The sequence below is a fragment of the Pygocentrus nattereri genome, chromosome 8, assembly GCF_015220715.1.
Source record: "Pygocentrus nattereri isolate fPygNat1 chromosome 8, fPygNat1.pri, whole genome shotgun sequence".
Taxonomy (NCBI): domain Eukaryota; kingdom Metazoa; phylum Chordata; class Actinopteri; order Characiformes; family Serrasalmidae; genus Pygocentrus; species Pygocentrus nattereri.
Genome location: NC_051218.1, coordinates 44257378 through 44281554, shown reverse-complemented (window position 1 = coordinate 44281554; position 24177 = coordinate 44257378). Strand labels below are relative to the sequence as shown.

The 24177-nt window shown below is 40.7% G+C and overlaps 2 protein-coding genes across 2 annotated transcripts; both read left to right on the top strand.

The window, feature by feature from the left end:
- On the top strand, window positions 1–4937 carry LOC108436163 (stem-loop binding protein). The gene is made up of 8 exons (XM_017712487.1): window positions 1–148; window positions 1339–1470; window positions 2371–2475; window positions 2649–2711; window positions 2801–2941; window positions 3305–3454; window positions 3840–3933; window positions 4495–4937. Exons 1-8 carry the CDS (start codon window positions 93–95, stop codon window positions 4552–4554), a joined length of 801 nt encoding a protein of 266 aa, XP_017567976.1. The 5' UTR covers window positions 1–92; the 3' UTR covers window positions 4555–4937.
- Window positions 4938–6965: 2028 nt separating this feature from the next.
- Window positions 6966–22587, top strand: ccdc142 (coiled-coil domain containing 142). Its single transcript, XM_017712518.2, has 13 exons — window positions 6966–7116; window positions 7880–8002; window positions 9514–9575; window positions 9940–10003; window positions 11757–13349; window positions 14267–14353; window positions 14698–14859; window positions 15622–15776; window positions 16143–16262; window positions 17503–17617; window positions 17728–17905; window positions 20039–20250; window positions 21977–22587. The coding sequence occupies exons 2-13, from the start codon at window positions 7918–7920 to the stop codon at window positions 22225–22227; spliced, it is 3084 nt and encodes a 1027-aa protein (XP_017568007.1). The 5' UTR covers window positions 6966–7116; window positions 7880–7917; the 3' UTR covers window positions 22228–22587.
- Window positions 22588–24177: the final 1590 nt, after the last annotated feature.

Genomic DNA, 24177 nt, shown 5'->3' with positions numbered 1-24177 from the left:
GCGCTGCGGCTCAGTGGCGCGGGTTATCAAAGCTGAGAGCAGCATCCTTTCGACTCGTCGCCGGAGCTCCGCGATTAAAACCCCCTCATATAATGTCATATACGCACAAATACCGACGTGACGATGACTGTAAGGTTGACGAAAACAGGTAAACGCTCGGGCTTCTCGGAGGGATTGATTTGTGACAATATTTTGATGAATATGTCGGTTTTTCTTCGGTTACGCGCCGCTCTGTTCGCTGTTAGCTAACGTGGCTAACGCTTCTCCCGCGAGTTTCACGAAACCGCGGGTTTATTTCCCGGCTGGCCGTGTAACACTTGGCTGTTTTGGCAGCCAGCTGTGCTTAATCTACAGATTCCCTTTCAGTTTAAAGCACTTCTTTCCTCTTTCTGCTGCGAGGTCCAGCTAGCTAACCTAAATATCGTGTTTTAAATAGCGCGGCGACTGACCGTACCTGTTTAGTTCCGTCCTCGCCTTTGTCAGGCGTTGGAAGTTGGATCAGCTCGTCTGTTTGTGTTCATTGTTCTGTCTGTGCCCTGCGTTTCTCGCCGGGCATCACTGTTAAATACTTACTTACGAAATATAAATTAAACACAGCTTGTTTGTTGTGTCGGGTAGCTTTCCTCTCCATTAATTTATAGAAGTATAACCTGTAGCTGTTAAGTTGTACAGCGTGAACACTCGTCTAGGTTAAATCACTTTAAGACCCAACTCAGACGAAGCTGCGGTCAGAACTACTTATTTGCTTTTATTTTTTACTTATTCGATTTTTCCCCCCGTTCCACCTTAAATGATGCAGCGGTTGCACCACTTAACTTACGTTAACTAACCAGCTAAGCTAACTGTTTAAGGTGGAACGGAAAAATTCGAAAAAGCCGATGAAGCGTCCATAGAGTTAAGCTCTTGTCCGGCTAGTGTTTACATATCCTCAGTCAGATCTCCTATATTGCAAATTAACGTTGTTTATTATTTAAAATAACCAGGAAAACTCGCAATGTGAGCGGTGTAACTTTAGAGTCGCTTTGGCGCCCAAACCGTAAAACGCTAGAGTAATGTTGTTGTTGTTGTTGGTGGTCAGCAAGCCGATTTCCCCCAACTTGAAATAGATTTCTCTCATTTTAATGATCGTCAGAGCTCTTTTGGCTTTAGCCTAGTCGTGAACGAGGGTACGTGTTAGCGATGTGGAAGACTTGGTCGTTCTTGGCGCTGTTTTGGGATCATAAATGTAGGTTATATGATGACCTAGATAACCTTACGCCGCAAGTTAGTTCCCACTAGCTAGCGCCTTAATCTTAATCTCCTGTGCTTTTTAACACCTTTTCTGTGTATTTCTGTCAGGAACAAAGGGTCTTTAAGATGGTCCCACTGCAGGAAGCGTGGTGCTGATGGAAGTGTGAGGGGGCCTCAGAGAGAAGCCGAATCAACGCAAAGCTCAAGCAAAAGAGAGCACAGGCCACAGAGGCCAGAGAGGTGAAGTATCTGTCTTGTTTGTGTTTAAGGAAAGAGCCCGTGTCAACTTTACATGATGGGACATTCAGTGCTTTGAAGCTATTATGTCAAGAGAGTCACCTGAATTGGACCCTTTTCACACCTCCATATGTGATGCAGCGGAGGGAAAACATTACAGCAACATTGGTGTTTACAAATGACGATGCAGAGGGTTTGCACATTTTTACATCCTTATGAGGGCATTTGCCTTATATTTCCATGAAAAAATATAAACGGGATGATATAACATGGTGTGATCTGTGAGTAAACGCAGTCAGATAACATGTGAGGACAGCAGTTACTGAGGAAGGATATATAGAGTACTTGAGTAAACACACTGTAAACGCAGTTTAAGCAGCAGTGTTCCAGGTGCAAGTGTAGAGCATCAAGTGTGTGTGTGAGAGGTTATTCAGTGAACACTGGACTAACTCCTTTTGATAGTGCGTCATAAGATCTTTTAACTTAACCTTATAGTAATGTAATCAAAGAAAAGCTTGCAGCCCTTTCAAGCTTGCTGTCCTCTGAAAATGAAAGCTTCTCTGTCGAATGAATGACTCCTTTTGCAGAATTAGGTAAAAACCTTTATTTAAAAAAAAAAAAAAAAAAAGCTGTCTTCATTAGAGACGTTATGAAGTCTGCATTCACTTCCACTGCTGTAATGTTTTCCTTAATAAGACAACTTCTGTGTCAAATAGGGAAGTATGGAAAGGGTCCATTCTTATCAGGAATCTTCTGGAACGTCTATTTCAGGCAAGATTCTGACTGTCTACATTTCTAAAAAGTGCCAGGTCCCACCTCTGTGCTAAGAGATGCATGAAACAAAAAGCAGCAGCAGCAGGTTAAATAATGTAATGGTGTGCATTTTTTATTCCCCATGTCTAGTTTTACAACTCCAGAGAGTGAAGGACCAGTGTCAAGAATAAGAAACTGGGGGGATGAGGTGGAGGCAGATGAAATGCGAACCAGTGTCCGACGTGACATGCAGCGGTCAGTTGCCTCTCTTGATATTTAATTTTTAACAAGTGTCTGCAAGGCTTCAGAGTGCTTTTGCTTGCTTGGTTTGTTCCAGTTATAAATTAGAAGCTTTAATCAATCTACAGCAAATCAGAGCTGTGCAACATACCTTTGAGCTGCTAATGGAAAACATCTTACTGTTTCAGGTACAGGCGAAGGATACTGGCTGGAGAGTTTGTTCAAAGAGAGAGGAAAACCTCGTCTGGAAGGTTTGTTCTTGCGGCTGCTAATTCTGACGCGTTTGTACGGTGTTAACCTGGTGATGTGGTAGTAATTTTGTTTTGTCACCTGGCTACAGTTCAGACTCCAGAGATTCCAGGGACTCTCCAGCACCTGGTGACATTGAGACAGACGAGACGGTCTTAATGAGGAGACAAAAGCAGATCAACTATGGCAAGAACACCCTTGCATATGACCGATACATTAAAGAAGTTCCCAAGTGAGTGGAATACATTGCTAATGTATACATGGCTATTTGCATTGTGGTGTTGTCTTAGAAGTTTTTGTGTATATTTGCAGTTATATCAGAACATTGTAGCATTACAGCATTTTTTATTATTATTATTTTTTTTTTTTTTTTTTTCCCCTTATTCGTTTATTTTAGTTAATTACATTAGTGGTCTTAATAAAATTCTTTTTTCTTTTTTTTTTTTTCTCCTCCCCCCCTCTAAATTTCCATTCCAGTGATATAAGGTTATGTTATGACAGGGATGATGTACAGATAGTTTCTATGTATTTTATAAGAAGCTAATTACACTAAATGATGGAGAGAAAACTAAAAATATCTGTTTAATAATTCTAGGCACTTAAGAAAGCCAGGAATCCATCCCAGAACACCCAACAAATTTAAGAAGTATAGCCGGCGCTCTTGGGACCAGCAGATAAAACTGTGGAAAGTCAAACTTCATGCGTGGGACCCACCTGCTGAAGAAGGCAGTGACCTGCAAGCAGTGTATGTTTTACTGTGGGTGTGTGGGGGTTACTATTATGGTTTACATTCAAATTGAATATGGAAAATTTTATCAGCAATATTGGGAATCAAATGCCTTTAGTTTAAAAGGTCGCATATGTATAGGCATACTTTAATGTTTTTCTAATACAGTGTATAACTAAAGCTCACATTGAATGCATTTGTCAGAAATGTATGATGCTAAATTGGACTATTTTGGAGACATGAGTAATACACACCCATCATAGGTTGCAATTAAAAGTATAATTAAGTACAATTAATTGGATCATTAGGCTCCCACCTTTTATGAAAGAGCCCAGATTGTTTTTTTTGTTTTTTTTTAATCTCTGCACTGTTAATCTGAAGTTCTTTTGTTTCCCTTCTTCAGAGAGGATTTTGATTTTGACATGGAGTGCTCAGTAGATCCTGAAATTGAACTACAATATCCAAAATCCACTAGTGCTTCGTCATCTTTGCCTCAGGTAACTTGCTTGCATGCTGGGAAATTTGATTTAAGGATTATAATTATTGTGTACACCGATCAGGCATAACATTATGACCATTACTGTATAGCTGCACTTTAGTTCTACAGTTACAGACTGTAGTCCATCTGTTTCTCTGATACTCTGTTACCCTGTTCTTCAGTGGTCAGGACCCCCAAAGAGCAGGTACTATTTGGGTGGTGGGTCATTCTCAGCACTGCAGTAACACTGACGTGGTGGTGGTGTGTTAGTGTGTGTTGTGCTGGTCTGAGTGGATCAGTCACAGCAGCACTGCTGGAGTTTTTAAACACCTCCGTGTTGCTGCTGGACTGGGAATAGTCCACCAACCAAAAATATCCAGCCACCAGCGTCCTGTGGGCAGCGTCCTGTGACCACTGATGTTTGGTTGCAGTTGTAGTTCAGATTTGTAGTACTTTGCAGTTGGTATTAGAAAGTAAAGTACAGTGTTGTCACATGTACTAGCACGATTATCTGGTACTGCTGTTTATAGTAAATGTTTGTTTCTGATGTAGTTTTTTCATCTATATTGTTTGGTTCTAGGACTCCTGTACAGGAACCCCTAGCAAGATGATGAAGTTGGATGAGTTAGAAATTGCTTGACCTCCATCACTGGTGCTCTTGACTTTTTTGTGGGGGGGACGGGGGGCGGGGGGGGCTGCTGTATGTTGTAATGCACTGTTTGATTGATTCTTTTCTACATCTGTGTTTTGTTTTTGGTTTTTTGGGGGTTTTTTCCCCCCAAACTTCCTTTAATCCTTGTTGTTTGCCTTTTTTTCTGTAAAGTGTAAAATGCACAGTTCTATTGTTTTTGCATATTATGTTCTTCCACATCAGAATTCAATCCAAATTCAAATTGTAAGTAATTGTAATCATTTTAAATGCATAGCTTCTGTTTTTATCTTGTGTACAGGCTTTCTTTTGTTAAATGTTTACTCAGGTGTTTTATTAGGATGATTTTGAAATAAATAAAACTGGAAAGACTTTTTTTTTTCCCTCTCAATTATTACTGTAACATTATACAAGTAGATGGGTGCAAAAATGTAGGCGCCCATGTTCAAATTGAACAAGTCCACATACTGGACAGAGAGCAGTTCTGCACACTTGAATGCACAATTATGGTTTATTTGTTGGATTGTACATATGGAGGGGGAGGGTAAATAGGGTTAGGGTTAGTATATAATAGAAGTACTTGAAATATGTACTCGGAATACTAAAATTTTGAATCTGTCAGGCCAAGTTACATATTGCTTATTCTGAATAGTTAGTTTTTACATTTTTAAGAGAATATAATACCCATTAAATAATACAAAAAAAACATTGATGCTTGTCTACCATTTTCACTTTATAATCACTGAAGTTCCTGCTAAAGCCTGAGTAGACTGATAAATCGGTGTGATGATCACTTATTAATCTCAGCGTTACTGAGCTCCGCTACATGAGTGGACTGATAAATCAATGCGATGATCAGTCATTAATCTCGGTGCTCTTGCTCAGGAATTGTGGACTGAAGCAGGAGATGACAGAGAAGAGAGAGAAGTTAAGAAATTTCAGAACTTAATTGAAATAAGCCATTTTCCCACAAAACGTTAACCGAGGAATTACGTGAAGAAAACGGCCAAGCAGCAACGGCAAGGAACTGCGTCAGTGACGTAAAAATTACAGCAGCGTTTTGGTTGGGTAGTGTAGTGGTTAACACCTCTGCCTTCTACGCTGTAGACTGGGGTTCAATCCCCACCTGGGTAAACACCCTACAATATACCAATAAGGGTCCTTGGGCAAGACTCCTAACACCACCTTCGCCTTCCTGTGTAAAAATGATCAAATTGTAAGTCGCTCTGGATAAGAGCGTCAGCCAAATGCTGTAAATGTAGTTTTTATCAGTGTGTTTTATAACTGTGTTTTATATCATATGTATTTTAAATGCTGTGGTGGACAGTAACTAAGTAAATGTAATTTGTTACTGTACTTAAGTACTTAAGTGTATCTGTACTTAAGTATTTCCATTCTGGGCGACTTTTTCCTTTCACTCCACTACATTTCAGTCTAATATCCGACTTTTTCCTCCTACATTTTGAGAAATCTGTCGTTCCTTTTGGTTTCTGTGTGTATAAAAACGTAACGTCAAAACGAAAGAAGCGCAAAGCCAGAGCACCAATCAGGGCCCAGCGGTCACTTTGTTTAGAGCTGGTTTTGACCTGTTGGTCATACCGACCCAGTGCAGCACGCGGTTCAACGTCAGCGCAGCAGCGTAAAACTTTGGGAGAGTCTGTTCAACATAAATGATGAACTAACCTAACTTTGTGTAAATAGAGCTCAATATAGAAATATGTCCACATATGCAGTCGAGACTGACGCGGCTTTTTTCTGAATTTCTACAAACACCATTTCATTTTATAGTAAATGAGTTTGGGCTGGTTTATGTTTATGAGCAGACGCCTACAGATCAACATAGTAAAGGAAAACCTATTTGTGATTATGAGTTTAAAGCCAGTTTTTATTCAACTTGTAACTAATTTACAAAGTAATCTTAAACTGAAAACTAGGAGTCCTAGAACTGGTTTACCAAGAGAGACGCTGGAGGATTTTCACCTGAAATGAGTTCATGAAGCGAGTCTTGTTATAAAAATGATAACAGGACATCAGAGCCAGAATTACTCTTTTAGTACTTTTACTTTATACTTAAGTACATTTGAAGGTAAATACTTTAGTACTTTTACTCAAGTGGAGGTCTAAAGGGTGGAACTTCTACTTTTACTGGAGCAATATTTTACCTTGGGTGTCTCTACTTTAACTCAAGTACATGGTTTGTTTTAATGTATTCTGAATACCTCGACTACTTTTCATGCGTTGTAACAGAATACAGTACTGAGTATATTGTGGTATATATAGTGTATTCAGAAATCACCCATCAGTGCTCTTTCGAAATATTCTGCCCAGCCCCGTGTGTATACATTTATTATTGTCATTATTTCAAATAATAAAACTTAAACCTTACATGAAACCAGCCAGTGTGGTCATTAAAGGCTCCAGGCCCGTCCTGGAGCTCTCATTGGTTTCCTAAGGGCTCAGGCCGGGACAGCAGGCTAATTTTAGTGCTCTGTGAGGGGATGGATTAGTGAGCCTGTGGTGTTCAGCGCTAAACACAGGCCTCCTGAAAAACAGGTATTCATCTTAAACCTTAAGCGAGGGTTACCGCGGTGACTGTAGGCTGAATAGATGTAACGTTACGGATTGTTGTGATGAGCCAACGCCGGTTACGGTAATAGATCTAATAGAGCTTCGAGCTAACTTAGCTAACTAGCTAACGTACCTGGACAAATCTGACAACAAGGTCTGATTTGGGCAGCCGGTGAAGTAGCTACGGTCAGCCGGCTATGCCGTATAATATCTAGTTATCTACTTTATTGGCAGCAACAGCAAGAAAGGCTAGTGCTAAAGTTTATTCATGGGTTCTGGAGTTTAACGCCGGGTGACAACATTTAGCCAGGTTAGCATAATAACTGGAGATTTGCGCTGCTAAGCTAACGTTAGCCGGGGAAACGATAACGTTAAATTAAGATTTCACATAAATCTTGTACATACCGAATATATGAAACTGAAATTAAGATAATATGACGAGACTGACGTTGGCTTCCCATTCGCCAGCTTCTTCTCCGAAGTTTCCCGTTCCACCTTAAATGCTGCAGTGACTGCCGCTGCATTTAAGGTGGAACGGAAGAATTCGAGCGAGAAGCTGACTTGATCGTGTGTAATTAACGTTACATCGGTTGCATTATAACATGTAGTTGGCCAAGTAGTGTAGTTATAGTGTAGAAAGTGCTTTGGAAAGCGAAACCTTATACTGCCATGTAAAGGTAGTCACTTAAAACTTGTTCATCTTTTTAAATCTAAGTGTGGTTTCTGTTCTTTCTGCATGCAATTATAGGAGAAATGAAGGAGCTGAGTTAGTGGGTTGAGGGTAGGATGGCTCAGACGTCTGGTAGCCCACAGGAGGGACAAAGTGGTGCTGAGGCAAACAAGAACGGGCAAGCAGATCCTCATACTGCAGGTACTGTATTACGGGATGGAGATTCATGTGGCTTTATCAGAATCTTGCAGGTTCATTGGCTCATTATCTGACAAGTTATATGAAACAGATTTCCCCCCTTCCGTCTATGATTTAATTTTTGGGGTCACATTTACCAGCTAGATGCATGTTAAGTATGAAGCAGAGTTGGACAAAATAGTGATGGCTGAATACACTGTTGTAAATGCATTCCCTAACATGTACATAATGTAGAATATTACATAATAAAGAATACTTTTTTAAATTCATGCTATTTCTTGCCGTTCGTGGTTGGCAGCGTTCTTTATGCAATTCTGTTCATATGTTTCCTGAAAAATTTGCTTATGATTTTAATGAATTTCTGAAAATTCTTTGTTTTTTTCCTCTCACACCGCTTGCTTACGTCCACTGCTGCTCCCTCAATCCCTGAAGCAGGAGTCCAGTACAGCATGTAAAACTTAATATTCGCAAACATTTCCACTGCTGATGAGATTATTTGTTTTGAGATTAATAAGTGGCTCGTTACGTTGATTTATCAGTCTACTCAGGCTTTAGTAGTAACCTCAGTGTTTGTAAAGAAGCTGTTAATTGAGTTAGTCTAATGAGCATGTTACGTCCTACGTGCTGTGCACTGATTCAAAGATACGTAGCTTCTTAATCTCTGTGAGACCACCGGTGGGTCCAAACCGCACTTGGTCATGTTCTTCATAATGTTCATATTTCATAAGCTACATTCAGAAGCTGGGCGTCGTGTGAGGCTGTATCTCTTCTGTCCAGTCTAATAGACGGTGATGTCATTTTAAACCCTTATAATAAAAGAAGCTGAACTCAGTTTGTTTTTCTACTGAAAGTCGACCCGTTTTTCCCCAAATCTGGGCTCTAAACTATAAACAGACGGCGTCTCTTCAGTGATCTGCTCTGGAAACATCACTTTTATAGAATAACACAAAGAGCGTCAGAGATTTTTGGCTTTCAGCAGTAAATTGTGAGCATATAGTGATATGTGTAGATCATAAAACACATGTTCTATTCATTTGAGGGGAGCTGTTACAAAAAAAAATAGTAAATAAAATAAAAATTTACATTTATTTCTTGCAGTTACTGAATAATTTCTCTTACGCTTTGTTCACATAAATTCAGATGGACAAACCAAAACTGGAGCATAACAGGTTAAACAAGCATTGATGGTGTTTCTTTTGAAGATTGTTTGTTTTTTATTTAGTGGGTATAATATTCTAAAAGTATTCTCCTAAAATGTCAAAAGTAACTGCATCCTCAATACTGCCTTTACAAAATGAAGCGTTGGACTGAATACAGATATTTTTTATTTATGCTTGATGTCTGTACTATGAGTTTGTATTCTCTCTGGGTGTTGGCATTAAGTGTGCTTGTAAATATGACTTATCATTCATGATTGTTTACCTCATTACACATCTCTAATTTGAGCACATTTCAGGTTTATTTCCACATATTTATTATGTAAGATCTGACTCTGAGCATGTTTTCTGTTGTAGATGGAGCAGAGCAGTCTGCTGTGACTGACAGCTCTGAGCCCCCAGCCACCGACGATGAGCAGGTCATTTTCCCATTCTTGATTTCATATGTTTACAGCCAGTAGCTCCATGAACTATGGAATTAAGGCTTCACCAGGGATTGCACTTGCTGTGCATCATGAATGAGTGAATGCTGAACAGTGTGTAGTTTGTATTCAGTAGAAATCTCAGTGGAGCTGTAAATAATCTAAAATAATTTTATTCAAACGTGTTGCAGTTTAAAGATGTCACAGTATAAAGGTTTTGAGAATTTGGAACTGAATACTAGAGCTAAGCTATGAAGCATTATGCCAATGTCTGAAGTACAATATACATTTAAGCATGATAGACATTTGATTTGCAGCATTTTGTGCTGTCATTTGTTTATTTTTTTCATTTTAACCGCAGAGAAAGCCAGAGGTCTGTCCAGAAGTACTTGCTGAGGAGTACCTCTCAAGGGACAAATATGATGGTAGGTTTTGGGTGAGCGTCTCTCTGCATTTCCAATAGTCCATATTTGAATCACAGAAAGGAGGCAGTACTTAAACTGTGAATTACTGCAATTTACGCTAAAAATTGCCATGCATTTGCATAGCTTTACATTATATAGGTTGACAGTATGTTTGTTATACAAGGTGGTTCAAAAAGATTCATCCGATTTCAAAGCGGCATATTTTTACAACAGTGAGGTGCATAGGAACCAATCACAATCCATTTGAAGGAGGGGGTCATAGAGTTTCTGACTGTCGGTATGGCAGTGAACCTCCATTCATCTTTGGTTCCACAGCAGAGGATGATCTCCGAAATCTCACTGAAAGAGCCGTGAGTGCAGCAACACCCGACACGCTCAGTCCAGTCTGGGATGAGTTTGACCGTGGCGTTGATGTCTGTACAGCTGGAGGAGGTTCAGACTGAGACCTTGTAAAACTACATAATAAACTTTGTTAATTTAAAGCATTTACCGTTCACTGAAGTGATCTGTAATGATTTCAGAGGTGGACTAAGTACACAAATCATGTACTTGAGTTAATGTAGAAATATCCAAGGTAAATATTCCTCCAGTAAAAGTAGATGTTCCTCCCTTTAGACCTCCACTTGAGTAAAAGTACTAAAGTATTTCCCTTCAAATGTACTTAAGTATAAAGTAAAAGTACTAAAAGAGTAATTCTGGCTCTGATGTCCTGTTATCATTTTTATAACCAGACTGGCTTCATGAACTCATTTCAGGTGAAAGTCCTCCAGCGTCTCTCTTGGTAAACCAGTCTTTTAATAGAACGTCATTAATTAGTGACGCTGACGTCTATTAAAATGATCAGAAGCACAAAACACTGAAGGTAAACAGTTTCCATCAGGGAGAACCGAGTGGCTCTGAAATCACTTTTTACACACAAGCAAAGTTTCAGTTTCAGATTTATTTACAACTTAGTTCCAAGTTTAAGTTGAATAAAAACTGGCTTTAAACTCAGGATCACAGATGAGCTCCTTTACCATGTTGATCTGTAGGCCTCTGTTCATAAACATAAACCAGCCCAAACTCATTTACTATAAAATGAAATGGTGTTTGTAGAAATTCAGAAAAAAGCCGCGTCAGTCTCGACTGCATATGTGGACATATTTCTATATTGAGCTCTATTTACACAAAGTTAGGTTAGTTCATCATTTATGTTGAACAGACTCTCCCAAAGTTTTACGCTGCTGCGCTGACGTTGAACCGCGTGCTGCACTGGGTCGGTATGACCAACAGGTCAAAACCAGCTCTGAACAAAGTGACCGCTGGGCCCTGATTGGTGCTCTGGCTTTGCGCTTCTTTCGTTTTGACATGTTACGTTTTTATACACACAGAAACCAAAAGGAACGACAGATTTCTCAAAATGTAGGAGGAAAAAGTCGGATATTAGACTCTGAAATGTAGTGGAGTGAAAGGAGAAAGTCACCCAGTAATGGTAAAACTTAAGTAAAGTACAGATACACGAAAAAACTACTTAAGTACAGTAACTCATTAAATTAACTTAGTTACTGTCCATCACTGAATGATTTACAAGTGAATTAGATCATTTTGAAAGCAGATTAATCTTTTTGAATCACCCTGTATTATAACTGGTTAGTTAACATGTTCAGAGTGGAAGTGGCTTGTTTTTGTACATCATGTTTGATTTATATAGACACACAAATAAATAATTAATTCAGGAATTCCTATTCATAAAGTAAACCTTATGTGTTCCCAGGGTCTCGAAACAATGGTCCATTCACAAAGTCCCTTCAAAAGGCAGAGGCTCTGTTTCGGATCCGCTTTAACCCCAGCCTTAAGTGGCTCCTGAGACAAAAGAGTGAAGATAGCTGCTGGGACTATGAAAACGAAGATAACTTTGTGGCATGCCAGAATCTCACGTCCCGCTCTTCGATGCGCCTCCAACGCCTTGAGCAAAATTTGCTGAGCCTTAGTTCTCAATGCCGTGTACTTCGTGGGTTGGGAGGCTGCTTGCGAGGATGCATTACGGGACTCTCGACTTCAACTGAGGCAGACTTTTACCACCATCCTCAGGCAGCAGACTTCAGCCAGCACTATGGACAGCTTCAGCAGCTTCTAGAACAACGGGCCCAACTCCTCTTCCTCCATGAGTACGGCCGCCGGTGTCGCGTTGCCAGCTGCTTTGTGACACGGCTGGGTGATGTTCTGGAGAAAGCTCGTCTCTTGCTGGCTGGAGATCAAGCTGTAGAGCAGCCCAGCTCTCCCTGGAACCTGGGCCTTCGAGCTATGTGTGAGGAATTACAGCTTCATGTAAGCCATTGGGACCTTCTATGTGCCAGAGCACGCTCTGACCCCTCCTTGCGACCTGTTCTTTACAGTCGCACAGAAATGCTAGGCTCCATGCGGAGAGCCCTGTGGTTGCTGGGACTTCAGGCCGTCCTGCTGATTGAGCAGTGCATCCACACAACCCTCTTAGCCCTGGCGGCCGCCCAGCTGGGGCGCGTACCCAGAGATGCCTTAGAGGACTTGCTGGCTGCTGTAGAACTCTATAACCATATTGTGGGATACCAAAGGTCCCAGCAAAGAGCTGCAGCCTGGAGCTCACAGATGTTGTTCCGTGCTGACTGGTCTCAAATCAGGTCATGCTTGCCCAGGAAAAGTTCCAGACCTGCCCCATTCCCCGTGGTCCAGCTGATGACCATTCTGGCCCAGAGACGAGCGCAGATTGCAGCACAGCAGCTTTATGACTGGACCGGTCAACAGACTGACCTTATTTCTCTTGCAGGGCAACCCAGCACTGAGTGGACACACTTGGGACCCCCTGATGCCCTTACTCCTACTCCTATAGCTGAGAGTTCACCTGACATGATTCCAGACCAGCCCTCAAAAAAGCCACTCCATGGTTTCTGGTCCTCCAATCTGCCCTTCTCCTTGTTTGTTCGTCGTGATAGAGAGTATCTAGAAATCCTTTTTCAAGTCTTAGTGTCCTCAACAGACCTTTTAGCACCACACATTCCCAAAAGGCCTCCGTTGGACAGAGTTGACACTACAGAAGGTGCGTTGGAGAGGAACCTTAGAGCCAGTGAAGGAGAAGAGGAAAGACTTCTAAACAGACCCAGATTGGCCTCCAGTAGGCATAAGGCTATTCAGTGGATGGACCTGAGCAAATCTGATGCATGTGTAGAGCTTTTCTCACAATACAGGGACATGCTGTGGAAGGAATTTGATAGAACTGTTATCTATTACTTTTATTATCAGTCTCACAACACCATTCTGGGTGGAGTGAGCCAGTGGAATTATCAGATGGTGTTCCTCTTGGTCAGATGGCTAAAGCATGCTTGTAAAGAAGGTAAGAAAGAGCCAAAGAAGGATTGTAGAGAAACAGTGAATATACACCGATCGGACATAACTTTATGACCACCTCCTTCTTTCTACGCCCATTGTCCATTTGATCAGTTCCACTTACTGTATAGCTGCACTCTGTAGTTCTACGGTTACAGACTGTAGTCCATCTGTTTCTCTGATACTCTGTTACCCTGTTCTTCAGTGGTCAGGACCCCCATGGACCCTCACAGAGCAGGTACTGTTTGGGTGGTGGATCATTCTCAGCACTGCAGTAACACTGACATGGTGGTGGTTTGTTAGTGTGTTTTGTGCTGGTGCGAGTGGATCAGACACAGCAATGCTGCTGGAGGCTTTAAACACTGTGTCCACTCACTGTCCACTCTATTAGACACTCCTACCTGGTCGGTCCACCTTGTAGGTGTAAAGTCAGAGACGACAGCTCATCTGCTGCTGCACGGTTTGTGTTGGTCGTCCTCTAGTCCTTCATCAGTGGTCACAGGACGCTGCCCACAGGACGCTGTTGGCTGGATATTTTTGGTTGGTGGACTATTCTCAGTCTTAAAAACTCCAGCAGCACTGCTGTGTCTGATCCACTCGGACCAGCACAGCAGGCTGTGCAGTCTGTATAGTAAATGGAGCTGCTAAAATGGACAATGAGCGTAGAAACAAGGAGGTGGGCATAATGCTATACCTGATTGGTGTAATTATGTAGGATGAAGTCATTTTCATGACATAAAATGCTGAAAATCAAATTGAATCGTATTGAATCGTAATTTTGAAAATGCTATTATTAAGAAAATGTGTGTATCACTACACCCTACTTTATGCGGATATGCTTTTTGGTTTGCTTAATTATTGAACTATGTTTCTGCACCAGCTGCTAATATTACTAACATGAGCTTTATACTTTCTTCTTTACAGAACTCATTCCAGCAGAATGCAAAGAGGTCTTGAATAAATTCTGCTCCCACCTTTTATCTACTGCTGCCTTTATGTGTTGGGATAAAAGTAAGTCACTTAACCGGAAGAAAATTGATTTCTACATCTGGTTGTCGCAGAGGAATTGGTTAATACTGTTTTCTTCCTTTTACCCAACGTAGATTAAAGTTTAAAGTGTAAAGATATATATAAGGCCCTCTTTATGAGGTGTATGATGTTTCGTTGGTGTAGAAATCATTACTCCCGATCAGTGCACAGTCCTGTGTGCTTATCTTGTGAAGGCATCATGATGTCGGGTCCTACTACAGAACTGATTCATATGTTTACCTAAGCATTTCTTGTCTAGTGTCAGTGCGTTTATCTACATTTATTTGTCTGTTGAGAGTTAATAGGTTTGTGTTTGTGTGTTCCAGTCATGTGTGCCTCACTGGGTTTGGGGCTGAATGACAAATGTTTACCTAGACCTGTGCTGGAAAACTCTGCTGTGAGGACTATCACCATGGACTTAACACTGCAGCTGTTCCCTCCACTACTCTCTGTGCTTCAGCTACTCCATAGTCCAGACACGGACTCAGGTACTCATTTGTTTTGTCCTAAATCTTAAAAAAAAATCACCTATGTTAAATATTTTATTCACACTTGTTATTTACGTTTGCACTTACTGAGCATCTTACTCTGAGCAGAACTGCTGTGTCTGATCCACTCGTACCAACACAACACACACTAATACACCACCACCACATCAGGGTTACTGCAGTGCTGAGAATGATCCACCACCCAAATACTACCTGCTTTGTGAGGGTCCGTGAGAGACCTGACCAATAAAGATCAGGGTAAAAGGGGGTGACAAAGTATCAGAGAAACAGATGGACTACAGTCTGTAACTGTAGAACTACAAAGTGCAGCTATACAGTAAGTGGAGCTGATCAAATGGACAACGAGCGTAGAAACAAGGAGGTGGTCATAAAGTTATGCCTGATCGGTGTCTGTTTAAAACTAGTTACGATGAAGACTAATTAAGGCAGATTATAGACTACATTGAACAGGTGCAACAGCTTTGCTATTAACTAAAGAATTATACAACCTCTACTTTCCATGTTTAACCATAGGTTAAAAAGGCATTCTGTATATAACCATGAACTACAAAGTGCTCCTATATAGTAAGTGGAGCTGATAAAATGGACAATGAGCATTGAAACAAGGTCATAATGTTATGCCTGATAGGTGTATGTGATCATAAGTCTCCCCAACAGAGGAGCTGTAAATGGCCTTTAATGCATCTGTTTTCTGACAGTGTTGTAGGCGGTGGTGTCGCATGTTTGTCTTTCTTTTGTTAGGTGGAAAGCAAACCTCGAGCCATCATTTGGGGCTGTTGCAGAGGGCTGTAGCCACTGTCCAATCCTCTACATTCTGGGTTATGAGTAAAGCCTACCAATTTCTAGCCTCTTGGTCTCTCAATAAGTTTCTGCTGGTCACACAAGGAGACCTTAAGGTACGGAGGATTTATTTTGCCACACATAACAGGGCCAGATAATATGGACAAAATCATTTTTGCTACACATTGCGATTGTAATGTAACATCGAATACATTCAAACACAAATTGTGAGCCCTGATGTGACCCAGTGAGAGTTGGTCTGTGTTATTGTCATGAAAATTATGGACATTTTTGGATCAGGTGAATGTCTTGATTTGTCAAAACACTGAAACAGCACTCATGTGGAGGGCTTGTTTGCAAATATCAGCCTGCTTTGATATCAGTATTACAACGGACAGATGGCAGTAAACAAGCTATATATTGTGTAGCCTTACACATTTTGAGAAGACAGTTTGATCCTCTTGCTTTTCTGCATTTGGAAGGTTCTCAGGGCAACTGTGGAGAGCCTTTCCCAGCAGCTGGAAGCTGTGGGTGCAGGTGTTGAACATCCTCTCATTGTGCAGCACAGACTCCAGCTAACTCGGGCAGTCTCGCAGTTACAGGTAAGATGTTCTTACATTTCAGTGCTCAGTTCCTGCAGCAAGAGTCTTTCTTCTGTTTTGCACCCTGTCAGGAAATTTGCCATTCAGTGTCGGTATTCATGTGCTAAGAATTCTGAATGAGATGGTCATGTAAGTCAAGTCAAGTCAAGCTTTGTCATTTCAGCTCTATCCAAGTACACAGTGAAACAAAACAGCATTCCTCCAAGTGTGAGACCATACAGTATACACAGTGCAGACAATACAGTACAATAAATACAAAACAGGGCACAGGCAGCACACGGTACTGAGAGTAAGTGGAGCTGGGCAAAGGAGGATGGAACATACTATGACATATTGGCAGATATGAACATATGAACAGCAGTCACTGAGGTAGCAACCAGAGCAGCGATATACAGTATACAGTATTTGGTTGATATAGTAATTCTAGCAGTTAACAGTGTTAACGTGAAGTATAAAAAGTGCAGAAATGCAAAGTCAGATAATTGTTGTGGAAATAGAATGTGCAAAAATGCAAGTATTCATGTAAAGTCAAGTAATGTAAGCAGTCCTCCATACCCTAGAATAGGGCTGCTCAATCCTGGTCCTGGAGATCTACCACCCTGTAGCTTTTAGCTCCAGTCCTAATCTAACACACTTGATCCAGGTACTGAAAGCCTTCAGGAGCATCTGACAGTTAGAGCCAGGTGTGTTGGAACTGAACTGACCAGGGAAGCAGATCTCCAGGACCAGGATTAAGCACCCCAGCCCAAGAAGAGTATATGGATATCAGGAAGCAGTGTCAGAAAGTGCTTAATCAGGGAAGATCTAAGAAATACCTTCTAGGAATATTACTAGCAGTAGCTCTGAAATGTACTGCAATTAAATGGATGAATCCAGACCCTCCTACATATAATTTATGGATCCAAAAGTTATGGGGTGTCTACCAAATGGAAGAAATAACATTAAGAATTCAAAAAGATGTATTTACTAAGAGATGGGGCCCTGTTAGAGATCTACTAATACAGTGAGAAATCTTGTCTTTTTTTTTTTAATGATCTGTCATACATAATTTTCATTTATTTATGTTATTGTCTACTTTTATTTTAGAGTGGATCCCCTTTGTTGCTTATTCATGAAGAATGTATAGAATACAGCTTGTACCCCCCCCCCCTTTCATGGAAACATTGTAATGCTGTTAATAAAATCAAGAAAGTGCTTAATCTGTCTTGAGGTTTAATAAATAGGATTTTTTTTCTCACAGGCCTTCTCTGAGCTTGTCCTGAGGATCTTTTCAATGGACTGCAAAAAAATGTCAGTAGAGATATTTGAGCAAACAATGCCATCAGCAAAACACTGGAGAGTCAACTACAAAGCAGGTTAGTAGGCAGCTAGTTACAGTGGGACAAGATACACATTCGTGCACATGTTATTTTATCTGTATGCTTATTTCTAGCATGGAAGGACTGATTTGTGTGCCTTATTATAGAATTACCCAGCAGCCCAAGTGATTATGCAGCCTCTGCAGCTCAAAGTGTGATTGGCCAAGTATTAGAAGGAGTGCAGCCTCTACCAGATGAGGCTCGTATTCCCGCCCTGGCAGAGGCCATGACTGCCTTTATGGAGGCCTGGATGGAGCACATCCTCAAACAGAAAATTAAGTTCAGGTTGGTGGACATGTTTCATGTGTGGTAACAGAAAGTCTTCCACTTTGTTTAATGTATTATACCTTCTGTAGTGGCACTCACAGCTGATTTTTCAGATGCAGACTAAAGCAACTTGAAATTTCAGGCAGTTTACCCCTCATCCCAAACGTAGTGGAGCCTAGGAATGTTTATTGTGTCCGGTGTTTGTTATTTAGTTTTGCCCTCGAACTACAAAGCTTCTGTAGTAAATTATGAAAGATTGGTTGTACTTATTATTATCATTGTGCAAATTACATGTCTAAATCATCACATCATCACCTATACGGTTGTTAAAGTGGAAAAAGGTTTTCCACTTATTTCAGGTCAATTAGCCAAGACATGTAATGTGTGCAAATCTTAATTTAGCACCGAAGCTATGAGGCTAATGATGCTAACAAATACTAAAGGCCTACAGTGACCTAAATAATTTCCATAAATATATAGCCAAACCTCGGTCTCCTCAAACCACATCCAGTGGTTCAGTAAGGTTGCACAGATTTGTCGGTGTGGTTTAGGACAGTGGTTGTCAACCTTTTTCACCCCACCTGTTTATAACCATGAAGCATAGCGGCCCACAGAAAAAGTACAATCAACTTTTTTTTTCTTAAATGCTCACACTGAAAACCTGTGAATTAACACCTGAAAAAGATCAGACCGTCCATTTCACTAAAATCAATCAAAAACAAAATTTAAAAGCCGCACACGTTTGCAGAGATGTCGAAAATACAATACTAAAATCAATAATAATAAAACTCACTTCATATCTACTTCGTCATTAGTTATCCAGTTGAGTTGAACTACTCAGGTCACTGATGCTCGGCCAGAAATCAAACACAGATGTTCGCTATTATTTCGTGGTTCGTCTGTTGTTTTTATCAGCGGTAGATCGAGCTGCAGGAAAGATATTCAGTAAGTCGGACGCTAAAACAGGCAGATTGTACTGATGGTCCAGCGCTGATGTGCTGGTAGAAGAAGAGGAAGGCCATCTCTTTAGTGAATAATCCCGTTTCATCATAAAATGCATCCCACCAGCAGTGACATGAACAGCGACTGTGGGGGGTTTTGTTTATACGTCTCTATTGGCCAACTACTGTTTCCCCCCCGAGTACAGGCCCACGGACCACTAGAGTGCTTCACAGTCCATAGGTGGTCAACAGCCCACAGGTTGAGAAACCCTTTTTTAGGACACAGTATGTATATGAACAGAACTTTACTCTGTGGCAGAGCACTGCGGTCAGCCATTCTAGACAAGGTGTTGTGCTGACTCCCTCCACAGAATCTGAATTCTCTTGTGTGCATGCAGGTTCATGGTTCATAGAACGTGTTCGTTATTTTTCGTTTCTATTTATAAACATATCATTTCAGTTTGAAAATTCAAGATCAGCAGAAACAGTAATCTTGGTTGTAATGTTTAACATCCATACGCCTGCATGATGTGCATGCATGTGAATTGGAGTCATGCTGTGCTTCAACACCCCTGTTGTTTAGATTAAGATTTAGGGGCCCTTATTAGTCCCACAACAGGGGAATGTCACCTCCACAATCTTCCCCGTCCATGCAGTGAAACACATACACACTATTGAACACAAACACTAGGGGGCAGTGAACACTTGCCCGGAGTGGTAGGCATAGGGCTGTGGATGTGAATGGGAGTCATACTTTGATTTAACGCCCCTGTTGTTTAGAAGAGGTTGAATGGATTGCAAGAACGTTGGTGCAGAGTGTATGTCTGGAAGATGTTTGGGTGATTATTGACTTCTAGTGTTTGTTAGCAATGTTGGCCTTGAAGGTCCAGTACTAATCTCTGGAATAATTAAAATTTTAATTTGATTTTTCAGCAGATCCTTCCTTGAAATAATTTTGATGAACTTGCTTTCGTGGTTTCTGACATTGCATTGCATGTTCTTCTCAAAAAATGGACAAAAGTATGTTGTATATCTGAAAACAGTAGTAGCTAGTGTTTTGGTCCACGTGTGAAATTAGATTTTTCACTGAACTCTCACTTTAAGCACAGTTATGGCCCAAGAAATATTTTACCATAAGCTCTAGGACTAAATGTTATCCATATCTGATAAATAGACACAGTTTATGTACCTCAGTTCTTGTCTGTTCCAGTATCCAGGGAGCTCTGCAGCTGAAGCAGGATTTCGACCTGATCCGAGACTTGATTCGCTCTGAGGAGTACAGCCTCCCAGAGGAGCTACACCACAGACTCTTGTCTCTACGTGTCTTTCACCAAGTGGACAGTGCTATAGTGTGCCTGCTACAGCAGCCCATGGCCAAACCGTACGTTCTCTCTCGAGGATGGGATCCCTTCAGACGCTGCTGTGAGTGAATTCATACAGTAAGACAAGAAAAGATTGGAACTGTTCTGGTGGCAGTTTTAGAGATTTACGATTAAGATTAAGTGACACTTATTAGTCCCAAAGTGGGGAAATTTCACCTCCACATTTAAATAATCAATGCAGTAAAACACCACATACACACTAGTGAATGTGCGCACACACTAGGGGGCAGTGAGCACACTTGCCCGGAGCAATGGGCAGCCCAATCCGCAGCACCCAGGGAGCAGTTGGGGGGTTAGATTCCTCACTCAGGGGCACTTCAGTCACGTACTGTCGCCTCGAGGGATCACACCAGCGACCTTCCAGCCACAGGGCTAGTTCCCTAACCTCCAGCTATCTTGTAGCACCAGTTATCATGTGCTACAAACAAATATAAACTGGCCCGGACCTGTTTATGCTTTTATGTTTGCACAAAAGCTGTTGCAAAAAGCATATTGGAGATGAATATGTGGTTCACAATATTAGATATCATTCTGTTTTTCCAGATGGAACTAGAGAAATGTATTTACTGCAGACTGGCAGACTTGAAATTGAAAAGAGTGCCGTAACGTCTGGGTCCGAACATTATAAACGTTAAGCCAGGGGTCAGCAGCATGCGGCTCTTTTACTGTCCTGTTGTGGCTCCACAGCAGAATTATATAATTATAGAGTTATAATTAGAATTATAACTCAGGTCACTGGTGTCACTCAGTCATTTTAAACTTTTAATATCAAACCACCTACAGACAGCCTGTACCTGTTTTACTTAATTATATTTATTCGTAACTTTTATTTTTGTATTAGTTCTCCTTAGTTTTTTTTTATCTCTTTTTATTTATTTATTTATTTCCTCTCATTTTATTTTAAGTTTTTATGATTACTTTTTTTATTTGTGATATTGTATTATTACTTTACTAATTTCTTATCTATTTTGATCTTAATTTCTTACCATTTAAAATCTCAAGTTCTATTTTTATCTACTTTTATCTTTTATTCACTGTTATTTTAAATTTTCTTTTAATTTAAAATGATTAAATGTAGTTACTATTTTCTTTGTCATGTCAATCCCTGTTTTTGTAAATGCTCGGCTACATTGAAAATGAGGGTTGCCCTCAATGTACGTCAAAATAAAGGTTGATTGATTGATTGATTTGTAGGTAAAAATAATCCTCCTTTACAGTAAAAAAAAAAAGCTCTGTTGATTGTTCAACACAATTTTAACACTAAATGACCTTAATGTATAACTGCTACTTTAATCTGGGTGATGGGTTTGATTTTTGTTAAAAGGACATAATGGCTCTTCTTAACATTTGGGTGGCCAGTCACTGTATTAGGCTTTTAATTGCTCCTCTTCCTCTGGTGTCCGTTGTACACGCACCATGAATATCGTTCCGTCGCTTTCTTCTCCTCTCTCCTGGCCCTCTTACTGGCTTTTGCCTGAATCGCCCATTCTGTTACGTTGATGACCATCTCAAGTTACAGGACGTGTGAATGTTTGGAGTCGTAAAAAATCAAACACTTGAAAACATTGCAAGGTCTCCAGTCACTTTGGAGCTTGATGGGAGGCCTAAATGTTGACTTGTTTCCCCTCTCGCACCACGAAGCTTCTGACCTGGAAAATTGCTTCAGCATATATCAAAACAGGGTTAAAAGCATGTATTGTACTCTCTGCTTAAGTGATATCAATGTAAATAAATATGTTCCAAATCTGAACGCTTTGTTTTCTTAGGTCCAAAAAGAGGCCAGGTGGTGGACCAGGCAGCTGGTAGCCTCAATAACCTGGAAACTATGGACATCCAGCCAGCAAGCCACCAGGCCTTGACCCAGGCGGAAGGCTCTGTGACCCCAGAGCTACTCTCCTCAGCTCCACCAGAGTCCTACTTGGCTGTGGCCCAACAGGAGTGGCTGGACCTGCGTATCCACAGCGGCTCTCGCTGGAAATTTCCTGGCTTGCAGTGCTTCACTAAATCGGAGTCCTAAATCCCAAAGCCTTTTGGATTAGTATTAAGTCGTCCAGCCAACGTTGGGGACGAGAATGTGGAACTGATGTTAACCTACTGTGAAATTTACATTGAACTAGAAATGCCTGTAAAAGCACATTTACGAACATAAACAGCATTTCTGTATTAATATGACAGTTTCAGAAAACATGTTGACCATTTGAATGTAATAACTCTTAATAACCAAAGTTAAATTGTTGGAGATTACATAACTCTTACAATAGCTCTTACTTGTAGCATGAAGTACGCACAGTAAATGATTAATTTTTTTATTCTGCTATTCAAACCATGCACAAAAGGGGTGGTACAAATAAACAACAATGGGTACTACTATAATAGAGTCTGATACAGTACTAGAGTATTTATTGGGGGGGGGTATTACAGCAGTGGTCTTCCTAGAAATCTACCCACCTGCACTTGGTTCAGTTCTAGCCTAACTCCTATGTTCCTTTTGCAATATTAATGTTCTATGTTATGCTTTTCAGTGCAGGGAGTAGTAAATGGACCATTTTGATGAACACACTGTCTTCTGAAGAGGCTGAAGTGTGGGATCAGGTGCAGCAGAACATAATTTAGACTAAATTTGAAAATGAGCATATTACCCTAATATCTAATCCAATTTGAATGCCTTTTTAAACAAGAATGTGCAAACAGTTGAGGGCCTTTTTGAAGGTCTTTATTTTTGCAAATCGGTGTGTAGCTATTGTATGTTGTTTTGTGTTCTGAAGTTTTTAAATAATTTAACATTTTTAAAGATGATTATTTATCTCCTGTACAATGTTAACGTGCATTTCAGTGATCCTTAATTTTATCTATATTTATTGACATTTTGTGCTAGAGAACTGAGTGTAGTTGAACAGTTGTGTAGATGCACTTTGTAGATCTAGAGTTACAGATCGTCGTCCATCTGTTTCTCTGATACTTTGTTAGCCCTGTTTTACCCAGTTCTTCAGTGGTCAGGACCACCACAGAGCAGGTACTCTTCAGGCGGTGGGTCATTCTCAGCACTGCAGTGACACTGATGTGGTGGCGGTGTGTTAGTGTGTGTTGTGCTGGTCTGAGTGGATCAGTCACAGCAGCACTGCTGGAGTTTTTAAACACCTCAGTGTCGCTGCTGGACTGAGAATCGTCCACCAACCAAAAATATCCAGCCAACAGCGTCCTATGGGCAGCGTCCTGTGACCACTGATGAGGGACTAGAGGATGACCAACACCAACTGTGCAGCAGCAGATGAGCTGTCGTCTCTGACTTTACATCTACAAGGTGGACCGACATGGTAGAGTGTCTAACAGAGTGGACAGTGAGTGGATCAGTCAGCTTCTCTACGGTGCACCATTTCACACCAAACCACTCTGAATGACTTTGTTTACGTCTCTACCATTGACTTGTGCAGACAAAGCGTTTTATTTATAATGTGTTTTTCTTATGCTTCCGTCATGAAATTAAATAAATATCAGTTTTAATTATTCCTTTGTCCTTTGAGCAGAATTTTTTCATGCAAAATTTTCAAACAACTTTCTTAGGAGTGGTTTCAGTGGGACCACCACTGAGCTTCTTGCTGAACAACGCTGTGCAATCCTCACCCTCAGATGCTGCTGCTGCTGCTGCTGCATAATCATAAACTAATCAAATTAATGTTTTTTTCCCACTTCATTCTATAATACTTCATACTAACCATGTTTGCTGCCCGGTGTCGACCAGAGGAGGATGGGTTCCTTGGTTCTTTGGTTCTTCTCAAGGTTTCTTCCTCTTCTTCCTCTGTTGCCATTGGCGATGCTCATGGGGGCTCGGACCTGGATTTTTCTTTTCTTTCTCTCTGTAATACTGATTGTTCTGTAAAGCTGCTTTGTGACAACACCTGTTGTGAAAAGCGCTATATAAATAAACTTCACTTACTTACTACTTACTGTACCCAAATCCTTCCTTCAG

Coding starts and splice junctions, on each gene's coding strand:
- LOC108436163 (XM_017712487.1), top strand. CDS start 93: ATGTCATATACGCACAAATACCGACGTGACGATGACTGTAAGGTTGAC. Junction 2,476..2,648: donor GTCCGACGTGACATGCAGCG/GTCAGTTGCCTC, acceptor TTACTGTTTCAG/GTACAGGCGAAGGATACTGG. Junction 3,455..3,839: donor GGCAGTGACCTGCAAGCAGT/GTATGTTTTACT, acceptor TCCCTTCTTCAG/AGAGGATTTTGATTTTGACA.
- ccdc142 (XM_017712518.2), top strand. CDS start 7,918: ATGGCTCAGACGTCTGGTAGCCCACAGGAGGGACAAAGTGGTGCTGAG. Junction 8,003..9,513: donor AGCAGATCCTCATACTGCAG/GTACTGTATTAC, acceptor TTTCTGTTGTAG/ATGGAGCAGAGCAGTCTGCT. Junction 9,576..9,939: donor CAGCCACCGACGATGAGCAG/GTCATTTTCCCA, acceptor TTTTAACCGCAG/AGAAAGCCAGAGGTCTGTCC.